We start from the raw sequence: 22,343 nt of genomic DNA, 5'->3' as shown, positions 1-22,343 counted from the left end.
ATATGTGTGTTAGATTTGTGACACCAGAATACAGCAAGAAATGAACTGGCTTGTTTTGCAAAAAAAATATGAACTGTAGATGTCAGGTCCTCAGCACCAACTCTTTCACACTTCAGATTTGCTTCTGCTGCTCTGCTGGTAACACACTCATAACCTTAGAGGAATTCTTCTCTGAGATTCAGGCTATAACCACAGCTGTGGTCACAGCTGCTGTGGTCTCCAGCTCTTTTCTACTGGATGTTTTCAACCAGAAATTACATGATGGAAAGCTTGAGCTTAAAATACTGTTATTGGTCTATTTCAAAAATGTAGAATAGCTTAGTTCTTTCTTTCATACTCATTTTTGCTTCAACTCTGTTGGTACCTGCACTCAGCCGAAGGTACTTTGCTGCCTCTGAAAATTTTCTGAAATATTTAATTAAGTTTTTGTCAGCAAACTGCTAATGGAGTGAAGGGTAAACACATATAAGTTTTATTTTAGGTTTTAATGTCTTAACAAGACTGAATGTTTTGTGTAAATGTTTACCACAAAATTGTCCGCTCTTATTTCCCAGGAGAAATTAGAAATTCTAGTGCTGTTCCTGACTCGCTTTCCTTTAATACCACGTTAAAGGCTTGTTATGTTGCAAACTGAGCAGCCTGTCTGTGTTGCCTATCCTAAAGCTTCACTACGCTTGGAAATTTTCCCTAATGCCTCACCTGAATTGTGCTAGCTGCATGTTTGGACTGTTATAGATATTGATCTATTTAGCTGGGAGATTCTGTCTCCTTTCTTTTTTGCATCAATCTGTTATTGTACTTGAGCATAGCGTGGTGTTCTGCCTTAATTCTTCCTACTTCAGGCTAGGTGTGTTTTGGGTTTGGTTTGTTATTAATTGGTTGGGTTTTTTTGTCGTCGTGTCCCTCCCCTCTACATGCTCACTTCTTCTGGGCTTTGGCATTTTCATTTGCTCATAAATTTTCTGCAGTGTTTCTACATTTCTCTTGTGCTGCAGACAAAGATGAACACAGGATTTCATACGAGACTTTCTTTGTCTGGCTAATAAAGAATGATTTTGTCATGTGTCCTGCAAGCTATATTCCTGCTTATATGGAGAGTTAAAAAAAAAAAAGGCAAAAAATGGATTTATTTCATTTTGTGATGGTACAGCAGACTTGCAATTGCTGTTTGCCATCAAAATTAGCAAGAATATCTTGCATATTTTGTGGATTTCACTGTGTCTGGCTTCTTGAAGACTTCTAGGAAGTTAGAAGGCACAAAGTTGGAGTTTGCCATAGCGAAAGACCGTTTAGCAAAATACCATTTTTGCATGTAAATTCAGTCAATTCTGGCTTTCTTACAATTTCATTTTGCACCCGTTTAAACATACTTCTTAAAATTTTTTGAAATTCTTTGTTCAAATGTAATGTTTGGGGGTTTGGGGAGTGTTTTTGCCCCCTGCCGAATTCTGTGAGTCGGTGAGAAGTGCAAATACAGCAGCAGTGCAGCAACGAGTGGTGATGGTACATTACGACTACCACCATTAATGACGTGTGTCCCAGTACTGAGAACAGCCTGGAAACAAAGCATCTCTGTGTGTCAGGTGGCCCTCTTATCCCACAGGAGCAGGATCTGAAGATCCAGAGCAGGCACTTCTTGCTTTGTTCAGACTGCTTGATCTCTTCTATAGTGAAGCTGACTAGTAACAATTTAGCTACTCTATTAAACAGGAACAAAGTCTTCCCAGTTTCGCTTACAGTTCATGCGATAGTTAGAGCAGTGTGACAAAAGACCAGAATTGGTATGTATTCTAGATATTAATCTCTGAACTACAACACAATTACACAGGTAACCTGGGCCGGGCAGGCAAGATGAATGTGTGGTGCAGCAGTGGGAAGAAAGATGTTCTGCTTTCCATGTTATTAAAAAAAAAGAGATAATGTATGTTACACTAGTTTTTAAAAAAATAATCGTATGTCCTACTATTCTTCTCTAGTCGTCTGAGATTTTCAGTAATATCCAGGTACAGCAGGCTTTATTAATACTCCTTATAACTTCTGGCATGATAATGAGGTAAGGACAGAGCATGAAGTCTTGAGTTTTAACAATGAAAAATTCATTTCTTTGTCATGCGTAGTGAATGATCTTGGAGGTGATTTCAAGGGATATGGCAAGAGCTCCTCAGCTGCTGACAAAGTTGTCAACGAAATCAGAGCAAAAGGAGGGAAAGCAGTACCCAATTATGGTATGTTATTTCTCCAGACAAGTATAATGCCTTAATGAAAAGTTGACACTGCTTAGTAAAGGATTACTGCTAGCTTGCCAGTAACATAAATTAAATAGATGTAATATGATGTGGGTTGGAGATGGATGATTCTTACTTGCTTTGCTGCATGTTTTTCTTGCAATGGCAAATGTCGTGCCTTTTAGACTTACTGTGTGGGATTTGCTGTAGGACACATGCAAATAGTGGCTGAATTTGAATTTAGTTTGTATTGGGATTGTACACAATTGATTTTTCTTAGCTCCATGGAGTTAGTTGTTAATATCTTGGAAGTGCCATATATTCAGTTAATTTTATTTGAAAATTTGTACCTTTTTCTTACAGATTCGGTGGAAGATGGTGAAAAGCTTGTGAAGACAGCCCTTGAAGCTTTTGGGAGGATAGGTACAGTTGCTTAATTCATATCGAAACTTGTTTGCAAGGCAAAGCCATTATAAACAGTGCAATTGACAACAAGTATATGAAGCACAGGATGACAACAATAATACTCACCAACTCTTGATGCCCTTGGTCAGGGAAATCTATTTAAGGGGCTTTCAACTTTTAATCTGAATGGACAACTTTTCTGATTTTTTTTTCTGGTGTGTTTTTAGCAGAAGTTTAAGGATTAATATATGATACTTGTTTTCCTGCCCTTCAGAATTTTGGAACTTCAGTAATGGTTAACAGTTTCTGTCTCAAAGCACAGAGTCCATCAAGTGTTATAACAAGCTGCATAAAATTAGCATAAGCAACTGTCATGCTTTGGAAGCTCTCCTGCTTATGTAAAGTCAAAATGCTTTAACAGAAATGAAAAAAAAAAAAAAAGCTTGAGGTATTTTACCTAACAATTAATTTTTCTTTTTTACCATGTGATTGCCACTGTTTAATTATGATTTTAACTCAGGGCTAGATGGCTTAAAGTACACACAATCAAACCCAACAGGAACCTCATTAAATATTTGGCAAAAAATTGTTGTGATCCAGGTTGCTTTATTGGCTTTGTGACTCTGTGGTTCCTCTGGTTATCATTTGGGCTTACTGCAGCAAAGGTGGTGGCACAAACTGCATAATCAGGAGCACTCTGCATTCAAAGCAAGCTTCAAACTGTACAGGGTGGCTGCATCCTGCAGGTATTGGATTCCCAGGTAGCTGGCACTTCAGAGCTATAGCTCCCTGTCAGGCTTTGTCCCGTTGGCAGGCTGAGACTTAACTGTCCCGAAGTGTTGTGTCTTAATTACCGTCCAACGGTAGGATTCGCTATTAGAGACAAGGAGCTATAGAATAGTAGTATGATGTATATATGCAGTGTTCTTGTCTAGATACATTTTTAGAAGTGGGAGAAAAAGTAGAAACAAGCTTGTACTTTATAAGTGCATTCACTTGGTTTCCGTTTTTTTTTCCCCAGATATTGTTATAAACAATGCTGGGTGAGTATACCTGAGGGTTTTGTCCTGTTTGAGTGTGGACTGTCACTCTTGTTTCAACAACTGTTCATCTTCTGTTTGTTTTGTTTTCCTAATGTTGCCTTTTAGGATCCTAAGAGACCGTTCATTTGTTCGGATAAGTGATGAAGACTGGGGTGAGTTGATTTTAAAATGACTTGAAAATGTGCTTTCTGTGTGAAAGATGAAAAGTACATTCCTCCCTTTGGAGCAAGGAAGAAGAAAAGTCAGGGAACACTTACCTTTTGCCCTGAAAGCTTAGAGGTAAGCTGCTGGTGTTTAACTTGCAAAACAGATCTGTGCTGCAATGCATGGTAGGTATATGTAGTTCCAAAGGGGAAGAAAGGCTTTACTTACCACTCCTAGTTGCTGAGTGGAATACAAAAAAGCCATGTGAATGATACACAATAGTTTTTGTGAGCAGAACACATTCCCAGCACCAGCACTGAGTGCCTGAATACTATACGGGCTTAAAAGACCCAGAACTAACTAGAGAGGAAAGCATTCTGATGTGCCAAGGGACAGAAGAAAAGGTGAAACCTTCAGTGAGATGGTATTGATGGTGTTGATAGGCCAGTGGAGAAGACTCTTGCAAAGATGGTCTGTCTGCTGTCAGTCTTTGTCTAATTCTGCCTATTTGCAGGAATTTTTAAATAACAAAACAAAAAAAAAGAGTGCACTAGTCTTTTATTACCAGTGTCAGAGTGTGAAGAGAGTGTATTTTTTGTCATGAAGAAGAAACATGGTTTATTTCAAGTTGGGAGAAAAAAACCCTGGAATTATTGAACTGGTATTAATTTGTTCCTAGATATAATCCATAGAATTCACTTGAGGGGATCATTCCTTGTCACCCGAGCTGCATGGAATCACATGAAAAACCAGAAATTTGGGAGGTAAAAATTTGTCTTCTGTTTTGTTTTTTTCAGTAGGGAATAAGAGACTGATGCATGACAGTGAAGGAGTTTTGCACTCTTTTCTTTCACTGTCCCAGAGGTGAAGCAAAATCAGTTAAAATGTTAAGCCTGTTCAGTTCTGATCCCCCCTCTCCACCTCCCCAGCCAAAAGTTTAAAGGGGTTTTTTCCATGTATTTAAATGTATTTTTCTGAATATTCAAGACAGGAGCTGTAGAACTGTGAAAGTACCATTTCTTTTCATGGAGACTGGTTAGAAGTGTTTGTTACTTGGATGTTACTGTAAATCCACGGGATTCTGGTCCTGCTTCTTTTTACTCAAATGATTGGTACATGCAGTTCTGCTCATAGGTCGTGGGTTTTTTTTGTTTGCGGTTGGGTTTTCATGGTTGGTTTGTTAGTTCTAACCTTTTGGACAAAAAGTACTTGTCTGAGAAGTTATGGGAGTGTTGTTAGTCTGTCTTGGTACGTACTAGCGCAAAGAGTGCAGTGAAATCAGATTTCTTAATTTTCTTCAATTTTGTTGGTTTTCCTTGTCAAAGTGCCCCAATATGATTTTATTAGTCTTACCATACCCACGTGTTGAAAACTGCGTGAGGTGTTTTCTCATCCCATGACCTAAGTAACATTTATTCTTATCCAGGGAACTGGGAGGACAGGGGGAAAGATCAGCAGGCAGAACACATGGCTTAAGTCTAGGAGTTGCATCCATTTGGGAAAATGCTTCCCTTGGCTCCTCTTCTGTATTTGCTCAGATAACAATGGTAGTCAGTGCTTCTGCAGTTTTTTAATAGACATGTGCCATCTACAACATGCCTGCTTTACACAGTTTGTAGCTTTCTTTCATCTTGATCGTATTGAGCCAGTGCTTGTAAGACATCTCTTTAGTTAGATTAAAAAACATTGGATTATTCACAGTGAGGCAGATAATAAAAATTAAATAGATGTTGATCCCAGCTATGCAGTGTGTTTGCAAGTAGATTTGAACTGAATCTGATAGGGCTTCTTTTAAAACTGAAGGTGTAGGCTCTTTTCTTTTGAATTCATGCCTGTGAGAAGACATGCAGCACAATGTTTTGTTGCCTCAAACCAGCTATGAACTGCAGTGGTTTTAGAGCTTTCACGTGAGCAGTTCAGTCACCTCCACAGCAATAGTGGGGACAGCAAAGGGCAAGACTTTCCTGTCTTCTACTGACATGTGTTTAACGCACATTAGGATTCTTTGAATGTGAATTCTGTGAGAATGGATCTTCATGTATTACCAGGGAGATACTGAAGTGAAGTAATTTTACAGTAAAGTAATTTTCTTCTGAACGCTGAAACCATTTGTTAGTTGTAGGAATAATGCCTCTTGAAGTGCGGTGAGAACACGAAATTATTTTTTTTATCCTGTACCCTGTTGTCAAAAAATGTCATTTCTAGTTTTGCAGTATAACTCAGAAAGGCTCATGATTTTGTTTGTTTTCTGCTACTTTGACAGTGCTTCAGGATTTGTCAGATATTTGCTATCCATCAGACATGTTTGTGCACAAAACCAAAAAATAATGTTTTTTTACTTGCATCCTTTTGTTTTGTGGAATATGGAGACTACAATGTCAGAGCTGGAAAATGCTGTTGTGTAGAATCGAATGAGTTGAAGAAATAATTTAATATTTTTTTCCTCTCCTCTCCCCTAAGAATAATTATGACCTCCTCAGCTGCTGGAATATATGGAAACTTTGGTCAGGCAAACTACAGTGCTGCAAAGCTTGGCCTTTTGGGTCTTTCAAACACAATTGCAATTGAAGGCCGGAAATACAACATCCACTGCAACACAATTGCTCCAACTGCTGGATCCAGGCTGACCCAGACTGTCATGCCACAAGGTGAATCATTTAAGGTCTACCTGTGCTGATATTTTTCAGTGAATTGAAGCACAGTAAATTTTCTTATCTCTCAGAAAATGCAAATTGTTCACACTTCACACTCTGATAAGTCATTGTTCCCACTGTCTGTTTGTCTCTGAACTGTCAACTTACTTGCTTTGCTTGTTGTGTGGAATTCTTATTTTCTGCCACAAGATAAGAAGCAAGTTTGCTAATTTACAAAAGCAATTTCATGTGACAAGGCTCTTTAATGATAATCTCTTCCAAGATCCTCCTACAGTAGTGGAAAGGCTTGTTTGTTTCATCAGATGTGCAATCAGGTATGGGCATAAGGTGTCTGCACTTGTTACTGTATTGTCTGATTGCAAAATACTGAGTTTTTGCACAATGTGTCATGTGTGTACTTAGTTGTTTCATGATCAGCAGCAGGACATAATAGTGAACTGAGTTACCTAATTTTTCTGTATTGCACAGTTACTAATCTTAGAATGTTTGAACAGGTTTTAACAGAGCACTGCATTGGGAAGTCAGTATAAGGAACATTTTAGGAGACAGCTGTGTGTAAAGTGTAAATTTGGGATAAATAGCCCGACTAATTACTTTGGCAAATGACTAGAAAAAAGAAAAATAATTTGATAAAAAAAGGGGCTGTAAAAGGAAATTGCTCTCAGGTAGTCTTCTAGATTAGCCTATTTCATTTCCCTTCTACCCTCCTTTTCCCTGATGATAGGCAGATTTCAAAGCCAAGGAAATAATTACATTTTTCAGACTGATATACAAGGAATCGGAGAATAGTATATTTTGTACATTATGCATGGTTTAAGTGCTTGATTTTGTTTGATTAAAGTATGCTGGTTTAGGTCTAAATAATCCAGGTAGTCATGAAATCTAGCAGTTCTATAGGTTGTAGTTTTCAGGGATTTATTGCAACTATTTACAGAAGAGCCAAATACATTAAGCTTGCAGCCATGAGTTCCTGAAGTGTAGCATGGGGTACAGTACTTGGAATTTTCTGAAGATATTTAAGTTACAAAGGATTATTAAAAACACCTCATTATTTTCTTTCTTAGTAATTTTAAGAAAAGTGAGATCCTTTGGTCTGTCTATAAGATACTTAGAGCTCTGATAATTGATTTGTTATCTCACTCCCTTCCTCCCTGTCCAGATTTTCAAATACTCCTAAAAGATTTGAACATCTCCACAACTTTAAAAATGTTTTAAAATCTCATATCAAATTATCCTTGTTATCTTAGTCAGTACTTTCCTATTTGTTTTCAGCTGTCTGCAAGCACATATGATTTTTCATTGCCACACTTACGTATGTTCAGCTTGGCCTATGTGGTGGTGGTCTTGCTAGAACTCTTAATATAGTTTGCATCTTTCGTGTGGTTTTTGTTTGTTTGCTTTTTTTTAAACTTCTACCATAGCAGTCTAGGCCTAATTTTTGAGACTAAATTGTGTGTGGCATAAAGCGGAATACTTTGGAAAAGCCTAAGGGTTTTGTTATGCACTAACAACATACCATATTAAATGGAATTCAGCTTCTTTTGGTTTTGTGGAACTTCTGAAAATGAACTTCTGTTTGCTTCTGTTTTACTGTTAAAGAAGTACTCATGATAAATTTTCCCAGCTATTCATCTGGGAAAATCTTGCTATAATTGAAAATCATAGAATCACAGAATCATAGAATCAACAAGGTTGGAAGGGACCTCTGAGATCATCAAGTCCAGTCCTTGATCTACTGCTGCCGTGATTGCTAGACCATGGCACTAAGTGCCACATCCAGTCTCATCTTAAAAACCTCCAGGGACAGAGAATCCATCACTTCCTTGGGCAACCCATTCCAACGCCTGATTACCCTCTCTATAAAGAATTTCTTCCTAATATCCAACCTAAACCTCCCCTGGCACAACTTAAAACCATGCCCTCTTGTCATACTGCTGGTTGCTTGGGAGAAGAGACCAACCCCCACCTGGCTACAACCTCCTTTCAGGGAGTTGTAGAGAGTGATGAAGTCTCCCCTGAGCCTCCTCTTCTCCAGGCTTAACAGCCCCAGCTCCCTCAGCCCCTCCTCATAGGACTTGTGCTCGAGTCCCTTCACCAGCCTCGTTGCTCTTCTCTGGACCTGCTCCAGCACCTCAATATCCTTCTTAAACTGAGGGGCCCAGAACTGGACACAGCACTCCAGGTGTGGCCTCATCAGCACTGAGTACAGGGGAAGAATCCCTTCCCTGGTCCTGCTGGCCACACTGTTCCTGATCCAGGCCAGGATGCCATTGGCCTTCTTGGCCACCTGGGCACACTGCTGGCTCATGTTCAGCTTCCTGTCAATCCAAATTCCCAGGTCCCTCTCTGCCTGGCTGCTCTCCAGCCATTCTGTGCCCAGCCTGTAGCGCTGCATGGGGTTGTTGTGGCCAAAGTGGAGGACCCGGCACTTGGCCTTGTTAAACCTCATCCTGTTGGAATCAACCCAACTCTCCAGCCTGTGCAGGTCCCTCTGCAGAGCCCTCCTGCCTTCCAGCTGATCGACGCTCCCCCCCAACTTAGTGTCACCTGCAAATTTGCTGATGGTGGACTCAATCCCCTCATCTAAATCATCAATAAAGATATTAAATAGGACTGGGCCCAACACTGATGCCTGGGGGACACCACTAGTGACCGGCCGCCAACTGGATGCAGCCCCGTTCACCACCACTCTCTGGGCCCGGCCCTCCAGCCAGTTCCTAACCCAGCACAGGGTGCCCCTGTCCAAGCCGTGGGCTGCCAGCTTTTTCAGGAGAATGCTGTGGGAGATGGTGTCAAAGGCTTTGCTGAAGTCCAGATAGACCACATCCACAGCCTTCCCCTCATCCACCAGGTGGATCACCTGATCATAAAAGGAGATCAGGTTGGTCAAACAGGGCCTGCCCTTCTTAAATCCGTGTAGACTGGGTCTGATCCCTTGTCCATCCTGTAGGTGCTGTGTGATTGCACTCAGGATATTCTGCTCCATAACCTTGCCAGGCACTGAGGTCAGACTGACAGGCCTGAAGTTTCCTGGGTCCTTCTTGAAGCCCCTTTTGTGGATTGGTGTTACATTCGCCAGCTTCCAATCATGTGGAACCTCCCCAGTGAGCCAGGACTGTTGGTAGATGATGGAGAGTGGCTTGGCGAGCTCTTCCTACCTGCTCCATCATGCTTGATGACCTTTAATTGAGGAACAGCTATGTATCTCTTGCTGTTGAAAGAATAATATTCTAAAAGCTGAAACTGGAAATTAAACAAAGTTATTATTCAGACAGTGGATAAAATAAGTGATAAAGAGCTGTCTGGACAACCACAGTCTGCTCCATGACAGCGTCTCAATTTTGAAATAGTTTTCTATTGTGCCAGATGCTGGTAGAAATCCCAAAATACAATTGCTATATAAATTCAGCAGGGCTGATATTCCCTATCTCTCGTTTGGAAAAATCAGCATTTACAGATGAGATGTTTCCTGAACATTCAGCAGGTGCAATTATTTTCATAATGCCTTGCCTTTCTAACTGACTAGCAGACTAAAAGGAAAATTGCTCAGGTACATCTCCATCAGGATTATGTCTAGCTGGCTTGTCCTTGTTTCAGGCTGCCTGTCAGATGGAAATTTAGGAAGGTCTCTGGCTTTGCAGTCTGCATGTAATGGTGTTCCCAACATTTAAACAGACTTTCCTCTCTCTGAGAAGCAATGTCGTGGGGTTTGGCAGCATATGTGTGTCTCACGAGTTGTTTGTATTTAATGGATCTTCAAAGTTTCATATTGTTTGTCCTTTTTTTTCATGACAAAACACTGTTGGTTAAATTCTGGCTCTGCTGTTCATCAGAAGGTGTTAAAGTAAGAATAATTTGGTGAACATGTAGAGGTTTTTTTATTTCTACTTTCTTTGTATTTTATAATTCTCCTTTCCAATCTGCTCTAGATCTGGTAGATGCTTTCAAACCAGAGTACGTTGCTCCCTTAGTTGTTTGGCTTTGCCACGAGAGCTGTGCAGAGAATGGCAGTCTGTTTGAGGTAATTTTTAAGTTTTCCCTTTATTCCCTCTCTTTCCCTCCCTATATCCCTTTCCCCCAAATCAGTAGTTTTTTTAGTCTTAAGCTTTTTGGAAGAAATGTTGACCATGTTGTGCAGTATTTGACAAGTACTTCAGGCAGTAACAGCCTGGTCAAATTATGGTGTGTGCTCAAAATACCACCAACTTGTTACAATTCTTATTATTCTCTTTTAAGGTTGAAAAGATACCAAAGAAACTACTTCAAAAGATACTTGTTTTTTAAATCATTCAAATACAGAAAATAACTTGAAAAATTGCAGGATAAATTACTTAATTATGATATTCATTATAGGTATTGTCATCAAACTGCTGGTTCATAAGTTGGATGGAAGCTGTTACTTTGTACTTAGAGTTTTATGTTGATGACATTCTGGTGCTTAACTGAGCTGTTAAATGCAACCAGCAGTAGTTCAGAAATTTTTATTACATTTGTATTTGTTCTGGAGTATAGTTTTGTTTCCCTATACTACCAAAGCTTTGCTTTGTGGCATGTGCAAAGCTGATGATTTTCTTTTTTCTTGGCAGGTGGGAGCTGGATGGATTGGAAAACGTAAGTACTTTTTGTTGCAGGATTGATCCTGTTTTTTGAATTGACATTAAAACTATGCAGATCTTCTAAGCAGTTAACCTTTGCTCAAGACTTTTTTTTCAGGGGGAGAAGATTAACAAAAACTGGGGTTCTGGGGAAACTGCTTATTTTAGTAAAAGTCACAAATTTAACTTCACATGGAGGAAATTGGTAACTTAGGTGTGTGCATTTTTATAGTTTTGAGCTGAGTGATAATGACTGAAAATCTGCCTAAGTAACCTTAGCTCTTGAATCCCAGATGTAATTTGACGTCAAGAAGAATCTCCATTTTTGGTATACATTGCTGCCTTTTCTTGATAACTTCAGTTTTTCTATGATATGAAAGTAGCACATGCTGGTAAACAGACAGCTTTTTAGTTGCTTTCCGCCTTTATTTATACCTCTAAACATGTTGAGGCAATTAGTCTTCTTAATAATCAATAGCTATGCTAGCTGTATTTTCCTTGAGTAACTGCAGTAACTAGCTTAAATATGAATGTAAAGAAAACTCACAGACAATACTAAGGACTTTGTGAGAAGAAAGAATTGTGTGAAATGTCTGAACTTTTTTCCTGAGTGTGTTGAACCTAATACCAGCATTACTAAAGGTTTAACTTCTTAGCCTACGTGAATATCACCAGTGGATTGAAGTAGGGCCATTAATTGAAGAATGCATTCCCCCTTCTTTTAAAACTTTTTTTTTACTTACTTGATAACCATTTCGTACACTTCTAACTAACTGTAAATGTTCTGGTGGCACTGGAATAGCTTTTCCAAGAAGTGAAGTAAGCAGCTTAAAAGAAGCAAGACAGCAGCATAAAACATCTTGCTGCCCTGCACAAGGAGTTGAGTTTCAATACAGCTGGAAGTCTCTCTGATCAAAAGAAAGTGTCACTTTTCATCATTATAATGGCTGTTGTTGAAGTTATTGAAATGAAACCGTGTAGTTAATGAGGTATCATTATGGCCTTGTTCATTGTCTGTTGCTAATTAAGAGCAAAACCAACATGACAGGTTAGGTAGTAGTTGCAATCCGGGAAGTGTGTATCCTTACAGAACTGATTTCACATTGGCCTTACCAGTTTCTCTCAGGTTACAGTACTGAAATAAAACTTCAAAGACCATTTGGAGATGCTGGCTACTGGTATTAATGTTCTTTCATAGATAGCAAGTGGTTTTCACATTTTCCCTATAGTTTTCCATGGCTTTCAGGAGATTCCTAAGAATTAGTAGTCAAAATCCTGTCAGAAGAGAAAGTCTGTAGATACATACTAGCTACCTGTTTTCACTAGACAGAGTCCTAAAATTGATGTAATATTTTTGGAGAGCAGCCAGTTTCTTGTGGCTTCAATGAAATTTAAAACCAATGCTATTCTCTTTCTAAATGCTAGTTAAAAGCAGTGAACCCTTTTAGTCCAGCTTGAAGTTGTACTGGTGAGTTACATCAGAGTACTTAGAACCTTTCCCTTGTTACAGAATCTTGAAAGTAGTGACCTAGATGAAAGTTATCTAAAGAACTGAAAAGTTTCTTTGTTTGTTACTGAACTCTTTGACTCATTTTTCCCATTAGTGCGCTGGGAGCGATCCTTGGGTGCTATTGTCAGAGGAAGGAATCAGCCAATGAGCCCTGAAGCAGTGAGAGATAAATGGGAGAAGGTGTGTGACTTTGAAAACGCCAGCAAGCCCAGAACCATCCAAGGTAAAGGAGGCTTCGAGAGTTGGGGTTGTTCAGCCTGGAGAAGAGAATGTTCTGGGGAGACCTTATCGCAGCCTTCCAGTACTTAAAGGGGGCCTATAAGAAAGAAGGGACAAACTGTTTAGCAGGACCTGTTGAGATAGGACAAGGGGTAATGCATTTAGCTAGAAGAGGGTCAATTTACATTTGTTGTAAGAGAGAAGTTTTTTACAGTGAGGGTTGTGAAACACTGACACACATTGTCCAGTGAGATGTTGGATGCCCCATCTCTGGAAACATTCAAGGTCTAGTTAGACAGGGTGCTGAGAAACATGATTTACTTGAAGATGTCGCTGCTCAGGGGATTTGTAAGGGGGTTGGCCTAGCTGACATTTAAAGATCCCTTCCAACCCAAACTATTCTTTGATTCTATGTGGATAGTTTGGGTAAGCAAAGCTTAGAAGAGAATGCTTTCCTTTCAGACATCTGCTGAAACTTTACTTCTAAATCTACAGAACCAGTGCCTTCTTTTGTAAGTGTGTAACATTAACAATGTACTATGTCAGTATGGTCAAATCTTTCTAAAGAGTCTTTTGTGTTCTTGCCTATAGAATTAAGACATAATTTTATCTTTTTTTAAGAGAGGAGCAACATCAGTGTTATTGTAAGTATTACGGTCAGACTAATGATAGTGTTGTATTGATTGCACCTACATACAGGCAGTAACAGTGTAGTAGAGAGATTGTGTTTTACTTTTGGTCCTGGAATCTTGTTTTTTGGTGAACATTTCTCTACCAAAAAGCTCTCTGGTTAAGTCATGGGATACATCACAGCAAAAAAGTTCTTACTGTGCCTTGTGTTCCTGGGTCACCCACTTGGCTGGTGACCAAGATGATTTTCTCCTTCAATGCTTTGTTTACTCTCCTTATTCCTTGCCAGCATTTAAGTGTGTGGGGTAGGAGGGAAAGAGGCATGCTTATGTACAATATCAGTTGAATTTCAAAGATACTAAGCTACACAGTAGATGTTTAAGGTGTTGGTTCTGATATCCATTAGGACATTTTGTTAAAACCTTAGGGATATGTTTTTAGGTGCCTAAACCAAAACTAGAATAGGATACACTTTGTCCTTTCCCTCATATGTTGTCAATGGAATGTAACCATCCATTGTTGTAAATCACCTAACTGATCTTTGACTTACAGATGTCCTATTTTCAAATGTATGTGAGTTTATACATGTTCTCTGTCCTGCTATGGAATAGTATTTATAACAACGTAATTCCAGCTTTATAGCTTCTGAACTGTTCTGCAACCTGTTCACGTAGTGTGTTATTTTTATGGCTTGCTAGCAGAAAAGTGTTGCAAAGAAACAGTTGTACGTAGGAATTTCTTTTCAAAATTGCTTCAACATTATGTATGATATTCCTCATCTACCACTTGATGCTATCAGGAGGAAAAAATGGATAAGATTTTGAACTTCTGAAGTTAATATGCCCACAGTACAGCATAGTAGGTTTCTACAGTCAGGTAGTTACATTGGTATGAGTCTTCCATGCCGTCTACATGCCTTAGCTTCTGTTTTGTTATGAACTTAGCCAAAATATGGCATTTTCCTTTCAGTGACATCAAGCCACAGATACTGCCAGGCTGAATAAAAACTCTTGCAATTATTTGTTGTGAGAATCAGCAGAAGGGTTGAGGGAAATTCTGAAGAAGTTATCTGATTTAGTACTACTAAAAGTTTTTTCTACTGCCAAAGTTTCCACTTTCTTGCTTGAAGCTATTTGACTGTTAAATGAGGGAAACTAATGAGAGTACTTGCATTAAAAATTAAAAATTACAATACCTAATATCTACAAGTTAAAACTCTTCCTGAAGATTTCATTGATTTAAGTAATTTGATGCTGTGAAGAGCATTCATGTACTAAACACTATGTCTAATAAAAAACCCACCAAAACCAAAAGAGGAATTAGAAAGATCAAATTAAGTGTGATACAGAAGCTTGTCAATATGTGGTGCACAGTGCAGTAGGTCACAGTTGCAGATTGCACTGCATGTCGGTGTGTTTTCTCCTTGCCTCCACAGTGTACTACTTGCTCTTGTGTCGTTGTCTGATTCTTCCTCTTGTGGAAAAGGAATCAGACTGTATTGTGATATAGGCAGAAGACAACCATCCATGTCCTGCAGATTGTATACCCTATACAGCACTCCATAGTATTTATCACACCAGTTAGTATGTTTACTTGTTTCGTTGTGTAGGGAAACAGAGTTCATTGTGTCTGCTACCTGTATGAGGCACTCTGTCTCAATTTTTCTCCTCAACTGTGAAGATGTGAGCCAGTTTCAGCTAAATCTAATATTTTAGGGGTCTGTAATCAGCTCTTGGATTCATGTGCATTTTTGATTCTCTTAGAAGCTATCAATGTACAGAAAATAACATGACTTCTGGCACATTTCAAAAGCTTATTTCTGGCATGGAGCAAACTAATGTAGAACACATAGAAGGTGTGTATATATGTGTGTATACTTTGTGTGTATATGAAGAAAATATTTCCATAAGAGGAAGAGTTTCAATATCAGCTTTCTTCATACATGTTTAGAAAGGGTTTAAACGCTGATGCTGTTTCCTCCTTTGTTAAGGGATATGGTTCATATGCAATGTTCCCTAGTTGAAAAGTGAGAGGAATACTTTTGGAGCAAGACAGCCTTTGTTGTGATTATTTTCAACCTTTGCTCTGCAGGTTAATCTTTTCCTGCAGTCTGCTAATCATTTGCTGCATAATAGCAGATCATTCTGGGGTGGTGGACATTTAAGGTTTTAGAGTTCAGTGGGAGTATAACAATGTAAAAAGTACCCCTATACCAATACTAAAATAATTATGTTAATTAAAAGGTTTCTTACTGGGTTTCTTTCTGCCAAAATTATACCCCTTGGTATAATTATATATTTCTTGGATCTTAAAAAGAACCTTCCTGAGCTTGTGGAGTATTACAAAGTACAAATTGTCATTGCTGAAACATTAATTTCTGACATCCTTTGTGTTTACTTGGCTAAACACTCATGTCCCACTCCATGCTTCCCTCTTCATCTTTTACTTGCAGTACTCAAAATTAATGTAAAATAAAGACATCCTTATCAGTGTCCAAACTTCACTTATCAGTGATTTTTAGTGTTTTATCTTTCTTTTTTGGTAGTCTCACATTACGTTGTTAGCTTATAACAATGTATTTGATCATAAGGTTTGTACCTCTTAATGCAGTAATCTAATTTACTGTTTCTTTGAAGGTGTAACCCTGCATGAAAGATTCATATCTGCTAAAATATTGCTGTAAATCTAACACCATACTAGTCCAGTTTCTTATGCCAGGCAGCAGAAGTGCAATGACAAATTAATATGTTGACTACTCATTTCAGTTGCATGCTGCTATACCAGTGCCTGGAAGATGAAAGCAATATGTCAGCACTGGAGTTCTTAACTGGAAAAGTTATGTAACATAGTAATTCAGGGAGGGGGGAGAAAAAACAAATGAGTATTTTTTTTCCCTTCCTTATTAAAAAATAAAAAACAACAACAATGACAGAAAAAAACCAGCTTTGCTGCCTTCTATTTGATGGTGTTCTAATAATTTGCTTAAATATTTTGAGGCAACCCAAAAGAGCAGCATCTTAAAAGTAGCTTTGATATCCAAGGGTGAAATCCACCTTGAAATATAAAGAATAACATATAGTTTTTGCTGAAACCTCTCAAAAAGTTTGGGCCTGGAACCACAGACATATCTCACACAGTTGATGTCTGTCATGAAGATAAAGAAATAAACTCAGGAGTTCTTGAATGTTTGAAAATCAGTAAATGTTACTAAATGGTTCTGGTATGATGCAGGTCAAGTGCTGTTGCTGATTACAAATATAACAGCAGACCAAGGTTTGAAAAAAAACCAAAATGAGGCCTTTGACGTCAAGAGTGGAAAACACCATGTATACATTTCAAAAAAAGGTAGAAAGGAGGGCCCTGGGAACTACTGACCTGTCAGGCTGTGAAGAACATGGAGAACAGGGAGGTGATTTGAGACAGCCAGCATGTCTTTACCAAGGGCAAGTCCTGCCTGATCCACCTAGTGACCTTCTATTGATGGAGTGATTCCATCAGTGGACAAGGGAAGAGCTAGGAATGTAATCTGTCTGAAGTTCTGTAAGGCCTTTCCCACAGTCCCCCACAACATCCTTCTCTCTAAATTGGAGAGAGATGGATTTGATGGATGAACTGTTCCATGGATGAGGAGTTGATTGGGTGGTTACAGCCAGAGGGTAGTGGTCAGTGGCTCAATGTCCATGTGGAGATCATAACAAGTGGTGTCTCTCAGGGACCTGTATAGTGACAGTACTGTTTAATATATTCATCAATGACAAGGATGGAGGGATCGAGTCACCCTCTGCAAACATGCTGAGGGTACTCCAAACTGAGTGATGACACACCAGAGGGATGGGATTCCATCCAGAGGCACCTGGACAAACTTGGAGTGAGCTGTTGGGAACCTCGTGAGCTTTTACAAGATGAAGTGCAAGGTGCAAGGTACTGCACTGGGGCTGGTGCAACAAGCACTAGTACAGGATGAAGGCATCAGAAACATCCCTGCTTGGGGATGGACTTGGAGATGCTGGAGGGTGAACAGTTGGACATAAGCTGGCAATATGCACTCACAGCCCAGAAAGTCAGTTGTATCCTGAGGTGCCTCAAAAGGAGCATGGCCAGTAGGTCAAGGGAGGCAATTCTGCCCCAGGAGGTCTCTTCTCCACCTGGAGTATGATATCCAGCTCTGCAGTCCTCAGCACAGTAAAGACAGAGACCTGCTGGAGCAAGTCCAGAGGAAAACCACAAAAATGATCAAAGGAATGAAACACCTCTCCTATAAGGAAAGGCTGAGGGTGTTGGATTTGTTCAGCCTGGACAAGAGAAGGCTTCAGGGACACCTTATTGTTGCTCAGAACTTTCTGGAGGGCCTGTTGTGGTAGGGCAGGGGGAATGGCTTTAAACCAAGAGAGGGTTGATTTAGATTAAATAGAAGGAAGAAGGTTTTTTTTAATGGGGGCTGTAAAACACTGTCATAGGTTGCCCAGAGATGTATTGGGTGCCCCAAACCTGGAAACATTCAAGATCAGGTTGGACAGGGTTCTGATTTAGTTGAAGGTATCCCTGCTCATTGCAGGAGGGTTGGGCTAACTGACCTTTAAAGGTCCCCTCCAACCCAAAGTGTTCTATGATTCTGTGGTCTCCTTAGTGTTCAGCCAGAAACTAACCAGCTCAGGGTCACTGGACAATTTTATTGTCCAGTAATTTCATACATTCTGGAACAAAGACTCCTTGAAAGGAGATTGTAGCATTCTGCACCATTATTAATTTACAGGTTACCTTTATGGTGTTGGTCTTAGTATGATATTTCATGTAAAATGCATGTTGTTAATCTTTGGATTTCACCACTTAGACTGATCATTAGTTCCTCCATAGAAATAGGTTGTGAACATGCCAAGTTGAGGAAACATTTGGGTTTACTTGGAGGTCAAACCTGTATTTTCCTGTGAAGGTTTTGAAGCACTATGAAACTTTCATTTGGTTCATGCCGAAAAGGTAGAAACAATGTGTTACTTCTGCTAGCAGCTCAGGTATTTCTCTTATTTCTCAGCCTTTCTTTTATTAATTTAATGAATGAACAAAGGGATAAAAGGGATTACCTTTTAAAGGGTTCTCAAACATTACAAATCCCGTTTTGCACATTTTCACATTATGTAAGTGTTATAACCTCGTGTCATATTGTGGCAGAGCTTGCATCCAAAGAGAAGGCTTGTCTTTGGCAAGAGAGGTGACAGCATGTGTTTGTTTCTTGGATGTTCCTTTTTCTTCACAAGATTCAGGTCACAAATAAAAAATGATGATTCTGGCAGAGAGACTACTAAGCAAGAGATGGTTTAGAAAATCAGAATTCTACAAGAGGTCATGAAGTACCTTGCACTACACCCTATTTAGGGTAGTGCATGATAGAGCAACAGAGTGTTAGTCCAAGTAGCAGTGCAAGTAAGGATGGGCACAGGGGTTTTGAAGTGGAGGGGAGTGACTCTGGGTTAAGGTAGTTCAAAAATGATTTTGCACTCCTCTGATATAAACACATGTTTATTTTTCTGTGCATGTTCTCCTCACCTTCTATTTGATTCTTTCTAGCATTTAATATTGATTTTAGCCATATTGAGCTTCAAGGAAGAACCTGTTCTTGATGGCCTACCTTTACCATAAGCCAAGTTCAGCCATGCATTATCTCACTTGTAATCTTGTCATTGTTGAGGTCTCAGACTTATTTGATTATCTGTCTGTCTGTCTATCTATCTGATTCAGGAAAGAGGGTAACAGCCAGGAGATTAGACCTGCTACTTGTATTGGAAATAATTTTCAAGATAAGAAAAGCAGTAGTAATTTTCAGATGTTTGCTTCTCAGAAGGTTGAAACATATAGTGCTCTTCATCTTCTCCTTAAGACCTTCAGATAGGTGTCATGGTTGACTGGTGTGTACAGAACTGATGGAACTGGTGTAGAAGTCACTTATTCTCAACTTTTTTAGAGATACTTGTAAAATGCTCGATTTGCAGATATATATTTATCATGTTTAAAAATGAACTGAGAAATACCAGGCTGTATCTCTCTTACTGGTGTGTTTGTTGTGTGTCTAACTGGAGTGTCTCATTTAGGGATATTTATAAGTGTATTTTTTTCAATTCCTTTCTCTAGAGTCCATAAGTGTGTTGAGTGATGCTCTAAGTCAGATAGAGTCTCAAGGGAATGTTTCTATGAATTCCACAAGCTCTGGATCAGTGGCCTCTTCATCTGTTGACACGGTAAGTACATCTGTCTACCAGATGCATTCAAAGCTAGATGAAAACCTTGAGCAGAGAATGTTGTGTTGCTGATCAGCTTCTCCTCTCACTTGCTGTCTGCAAAAGGAAAGATGAGTTTTAAACTGTGAAGTGAGGAAGTAGAATAAGAAACATCTCCAGATCCGACTCTTTATTTTTCTTAATGATGACTGGAAAACTTAACAGCTGCATAGACTGGATAATGCAGAATCTAAATGCTTATAAGTTCTTTTGAGCCTCTTTAATTACAATATTTTTCAGAAAAGGGAAAGGGCTTGGACATTGTTGGGCAGTGTCATTTTGAAGTACCTCCTTCTCTGTAGGTACTTTTTCCTCGTTTCAGTCTTACTACGGTATTAATTATTTCATTTGTGGTTTGTTTTAAAAAAGGTCTTATGCACTTCTGGGAGTGCAGTTGTATGAAGCTATACTACTTACTCTTGAAGTAAATTGCTTTCAGCAAGGCATAATGCATTACATTTGGGTTGCTTGTATTGTAACAAATTAATATTTTATGGTGTATTTAATAGTCATACTTTATGTTTACATGTGATTATAAAGAAAATGTTCAAACATAAAGTTTGTTTGATATGAGAATTACAGAAAGAGTGCAAGTTCAATATCAACTATTTTAAATCTTTATTTTATACTTACTTTTAATTTCCAGGCAAGCATTGTTGGCCGTGAATTGGCTACCAACGTGTATAAATACACTCACTTAGAGCCTATTCTGTATGCCCTTGGTGTGGGAATGTCAACTAAGGATCCTGATCACCTAAAATTTCTCTTCGAAGGAAGTGAAGAGTTCTGCTGTTTACCTAGCTTTGGAGTAATTCCTGCTCAGTCTTCAATGTTTGATGGTGTTCCTTCTCTTCCAGGACTAAATATTGATCTTGCAAAGGTATGGAAGAGTTAAGTAGCTAATGTTGTTTGTGTGTCATATAACTAGATAGAAAGTGACTTAAAGTACTATTTGTGTAATATTATTATGTTCCTTTTGTTCTAGAAATAAAAATACAGCGTTTTTTATTCTTACCTCCTAAGAAATTATTTATTTACCTCACTTGAATAACATGTGTCTTCCAAAGATAATACGAATGATCCATTTTCTATTAAATTTTAGTTTGTGTTCACTATGTTTTTATTAAATCACAAAAGTTTAAAACTTTCTTTGAAAATATTTTGGGGATGAAGTTAGAAAAACCAAAGAAGAGCGCTTTTTTTTTTTTAAATTTTCTTTGCTCTGAACACTTTCTGGAATAACTGTTTATTGACTTGGGGGAGACAACAATATATTGATTGATGTTAGAGCCCTGTCTTTCTTTACATAGATGCTACACGGTGAGCAATATCTGGAGCTGTATAAACCGTTACCAACCTCAGGTCAGTCCTTTTGTGATGCTGATTTGTTTTTCTCTATGACAACAGTTCCTGTAGCCATATTGTAAATGGTAAGAGGGAAGCTCTGTTTCAGACTGCATTATTGCATATTGTTTTTACAAGGAGTTTGGGAGAAGGGAGGCAAGCTGTTGTATAATTGAAGGAATTCTGAAACTGTGTCCTTGGGATCATGTGTTGCTTTTCTATAGTATAGTTAGTAAAGTCTGCTTAATCTTTCATATAATAAGCAAATATACTACATGCCTATATTATTCATATAATTTGATACTTTTCATTCTTTCATTAAGGTTGTAGCATAAAACTTCTGGGTTGTTTACCTAAAAATTCTTCGACACTGATTGCATCTGTGTTCTTGTAAGAGGATAAGATTTAAAGTACATATGTAAAGAACAAATTGACATCTCTGCAAGGAGGCTAAAAAACAATTACTTTTCTTCCCCTCAAAATATTTAAGGTATTAGTTACTGCAGTAGCAAGCAGATGGCTGTGTTTTCCCAGATTACAGCACCTGGGAAATGCTCTTTAGGCTCATTCAAGATAGGTATGCGTGTGTCTGGGTTTCTTTGCTAGTAGTTTTTTAAAAATTAGGTTTTCAAGCGTGTAGAAGAATGAAATGTCACAAAATAAAAGTCACAAATTAATGGCAGAATTTCTTGTTAAAACAAAAAAAGAGATCTGTGAAAGTTATATTAACTTCAAAGAAGTCTGATAATTAGTAATAGATTACCAGGACTTCATAAAACTTTTTATTTTTCATTCCATAGGCTGATTTATAAACAGATGTGGTTATATGTGTGTCTAGAGCAATAACCTCTTCAGTGACAAACTTCATGAACCCCCAGGGCCAGGCTCTGAGCTGAGCTTGTCTTCTACAGAACTGTGGTTGCCTTAGCCCTCTTGAAAGTTGGGGACAATCCTTAAGTGAATGGAGCTATTTTTGGAGTTTAAGTCTGAAATGTGATTTGTATTTAGCTCCAAATGCTTGAACTATAGCAAAAACTTCTGTTCAAAAAACTCCCCAAACTTATTAAAAAAACCAAAAAACAACAAACAAACAAAACACACACAAACAAAACAAACAAAAAAACCCCAAAAACCAAAACAAAAACAAAACAAAAGAAAACAAACAAACAAAAAACCACAAAACCCCTTCCCATCTGCAAACAAAGATTTGCAAAGATACCCAGACACTGGTATTATAATTGTGATGATCGTGATGGTAATAAGTATGGGTAAGTAAGTCAGTAAGTAAGATAGCTAGTAAGGAAG

At 38.6% G+C, this 22,343-nt stretch overlaps 1 protein-coding gene across 3 annotated transcripts in view; it reads left to right on the top strand.

The window, feature by feature from the left end:
* Positions 1–22,343, top strand: part of HSD17B4 (hydroxysteroid 17-beta dehydrogenase 4) — a 63,204-nt gene that overhangs the window by 5,023 nt on the left and 35,838 nt on the right. For all 3 annotated transcript variants that reach the window (XM_027709425.1, XM_027709427.1, XM_027709426.1), the window contains exons 3-14: positions 2,118–2,225; positions 2,589–2,648; positions 3,652–3,673; positions 3,779–3,825; positions 4,497–4,581; positions 6,278–6,465; positions 10,401–10,492; positions 11,058–11,082; positions 12,671–12,799; positions 19,549–19,655; positions 20,341–20,574; positions 21,005–21,056. In XM_027709425.1, coding sequence (XP_027565226.1) covers positions 2,118–2,225; positions 2,589–2,648; positions 3,652–3,673; positions 3,779–3,825; positions 4,497–4,581; positions 6,278–6,465; positions 10,401–10,492; positions 11,058–11,082; positions 12,671–12,799; positions 19,549–19,655; positions 20,341–20,574; positions 21,005–21,056 — 1,149 coding nt within the window. The remainder of the gene's footprint in view (positions 1–2,117; positions 2,226–2,588; positions 2,649–3,651; positions 3,674–3,778; positions 3,826–4,496; positions 4,582–6,277; positions 6,466–10,400; positions 10,493–11,057; positions 11,083–12,670; positions 12,800–19,548; positions 19,656–20,340; positions 20,575–21,004; positions 21,057–22,343) is intronic.

The sequence above is a fragment of the Neopelma chrysocephalum genome, unplaced genomic scaffold (genome assembly GCF_003984885.1).
Source record: "Neopelma chrysocephalum unplaced genomic scaffold, ASM398488v2 Primary Assembly neopelma1_96778, whole genome shotgun sequence".
Classification (NCBI taxonomy): Eukaryota; Metazoa; Chordata; class Aves; order Passeriformes; family Pipridae; genus Neopelma; species Neopelma chrysocephalum.
The sequence above is the reverse complement of the archived record's forward strand: the minus strand, read 5'-3'. Positions and strand labels throughout refer to the sequence as shown.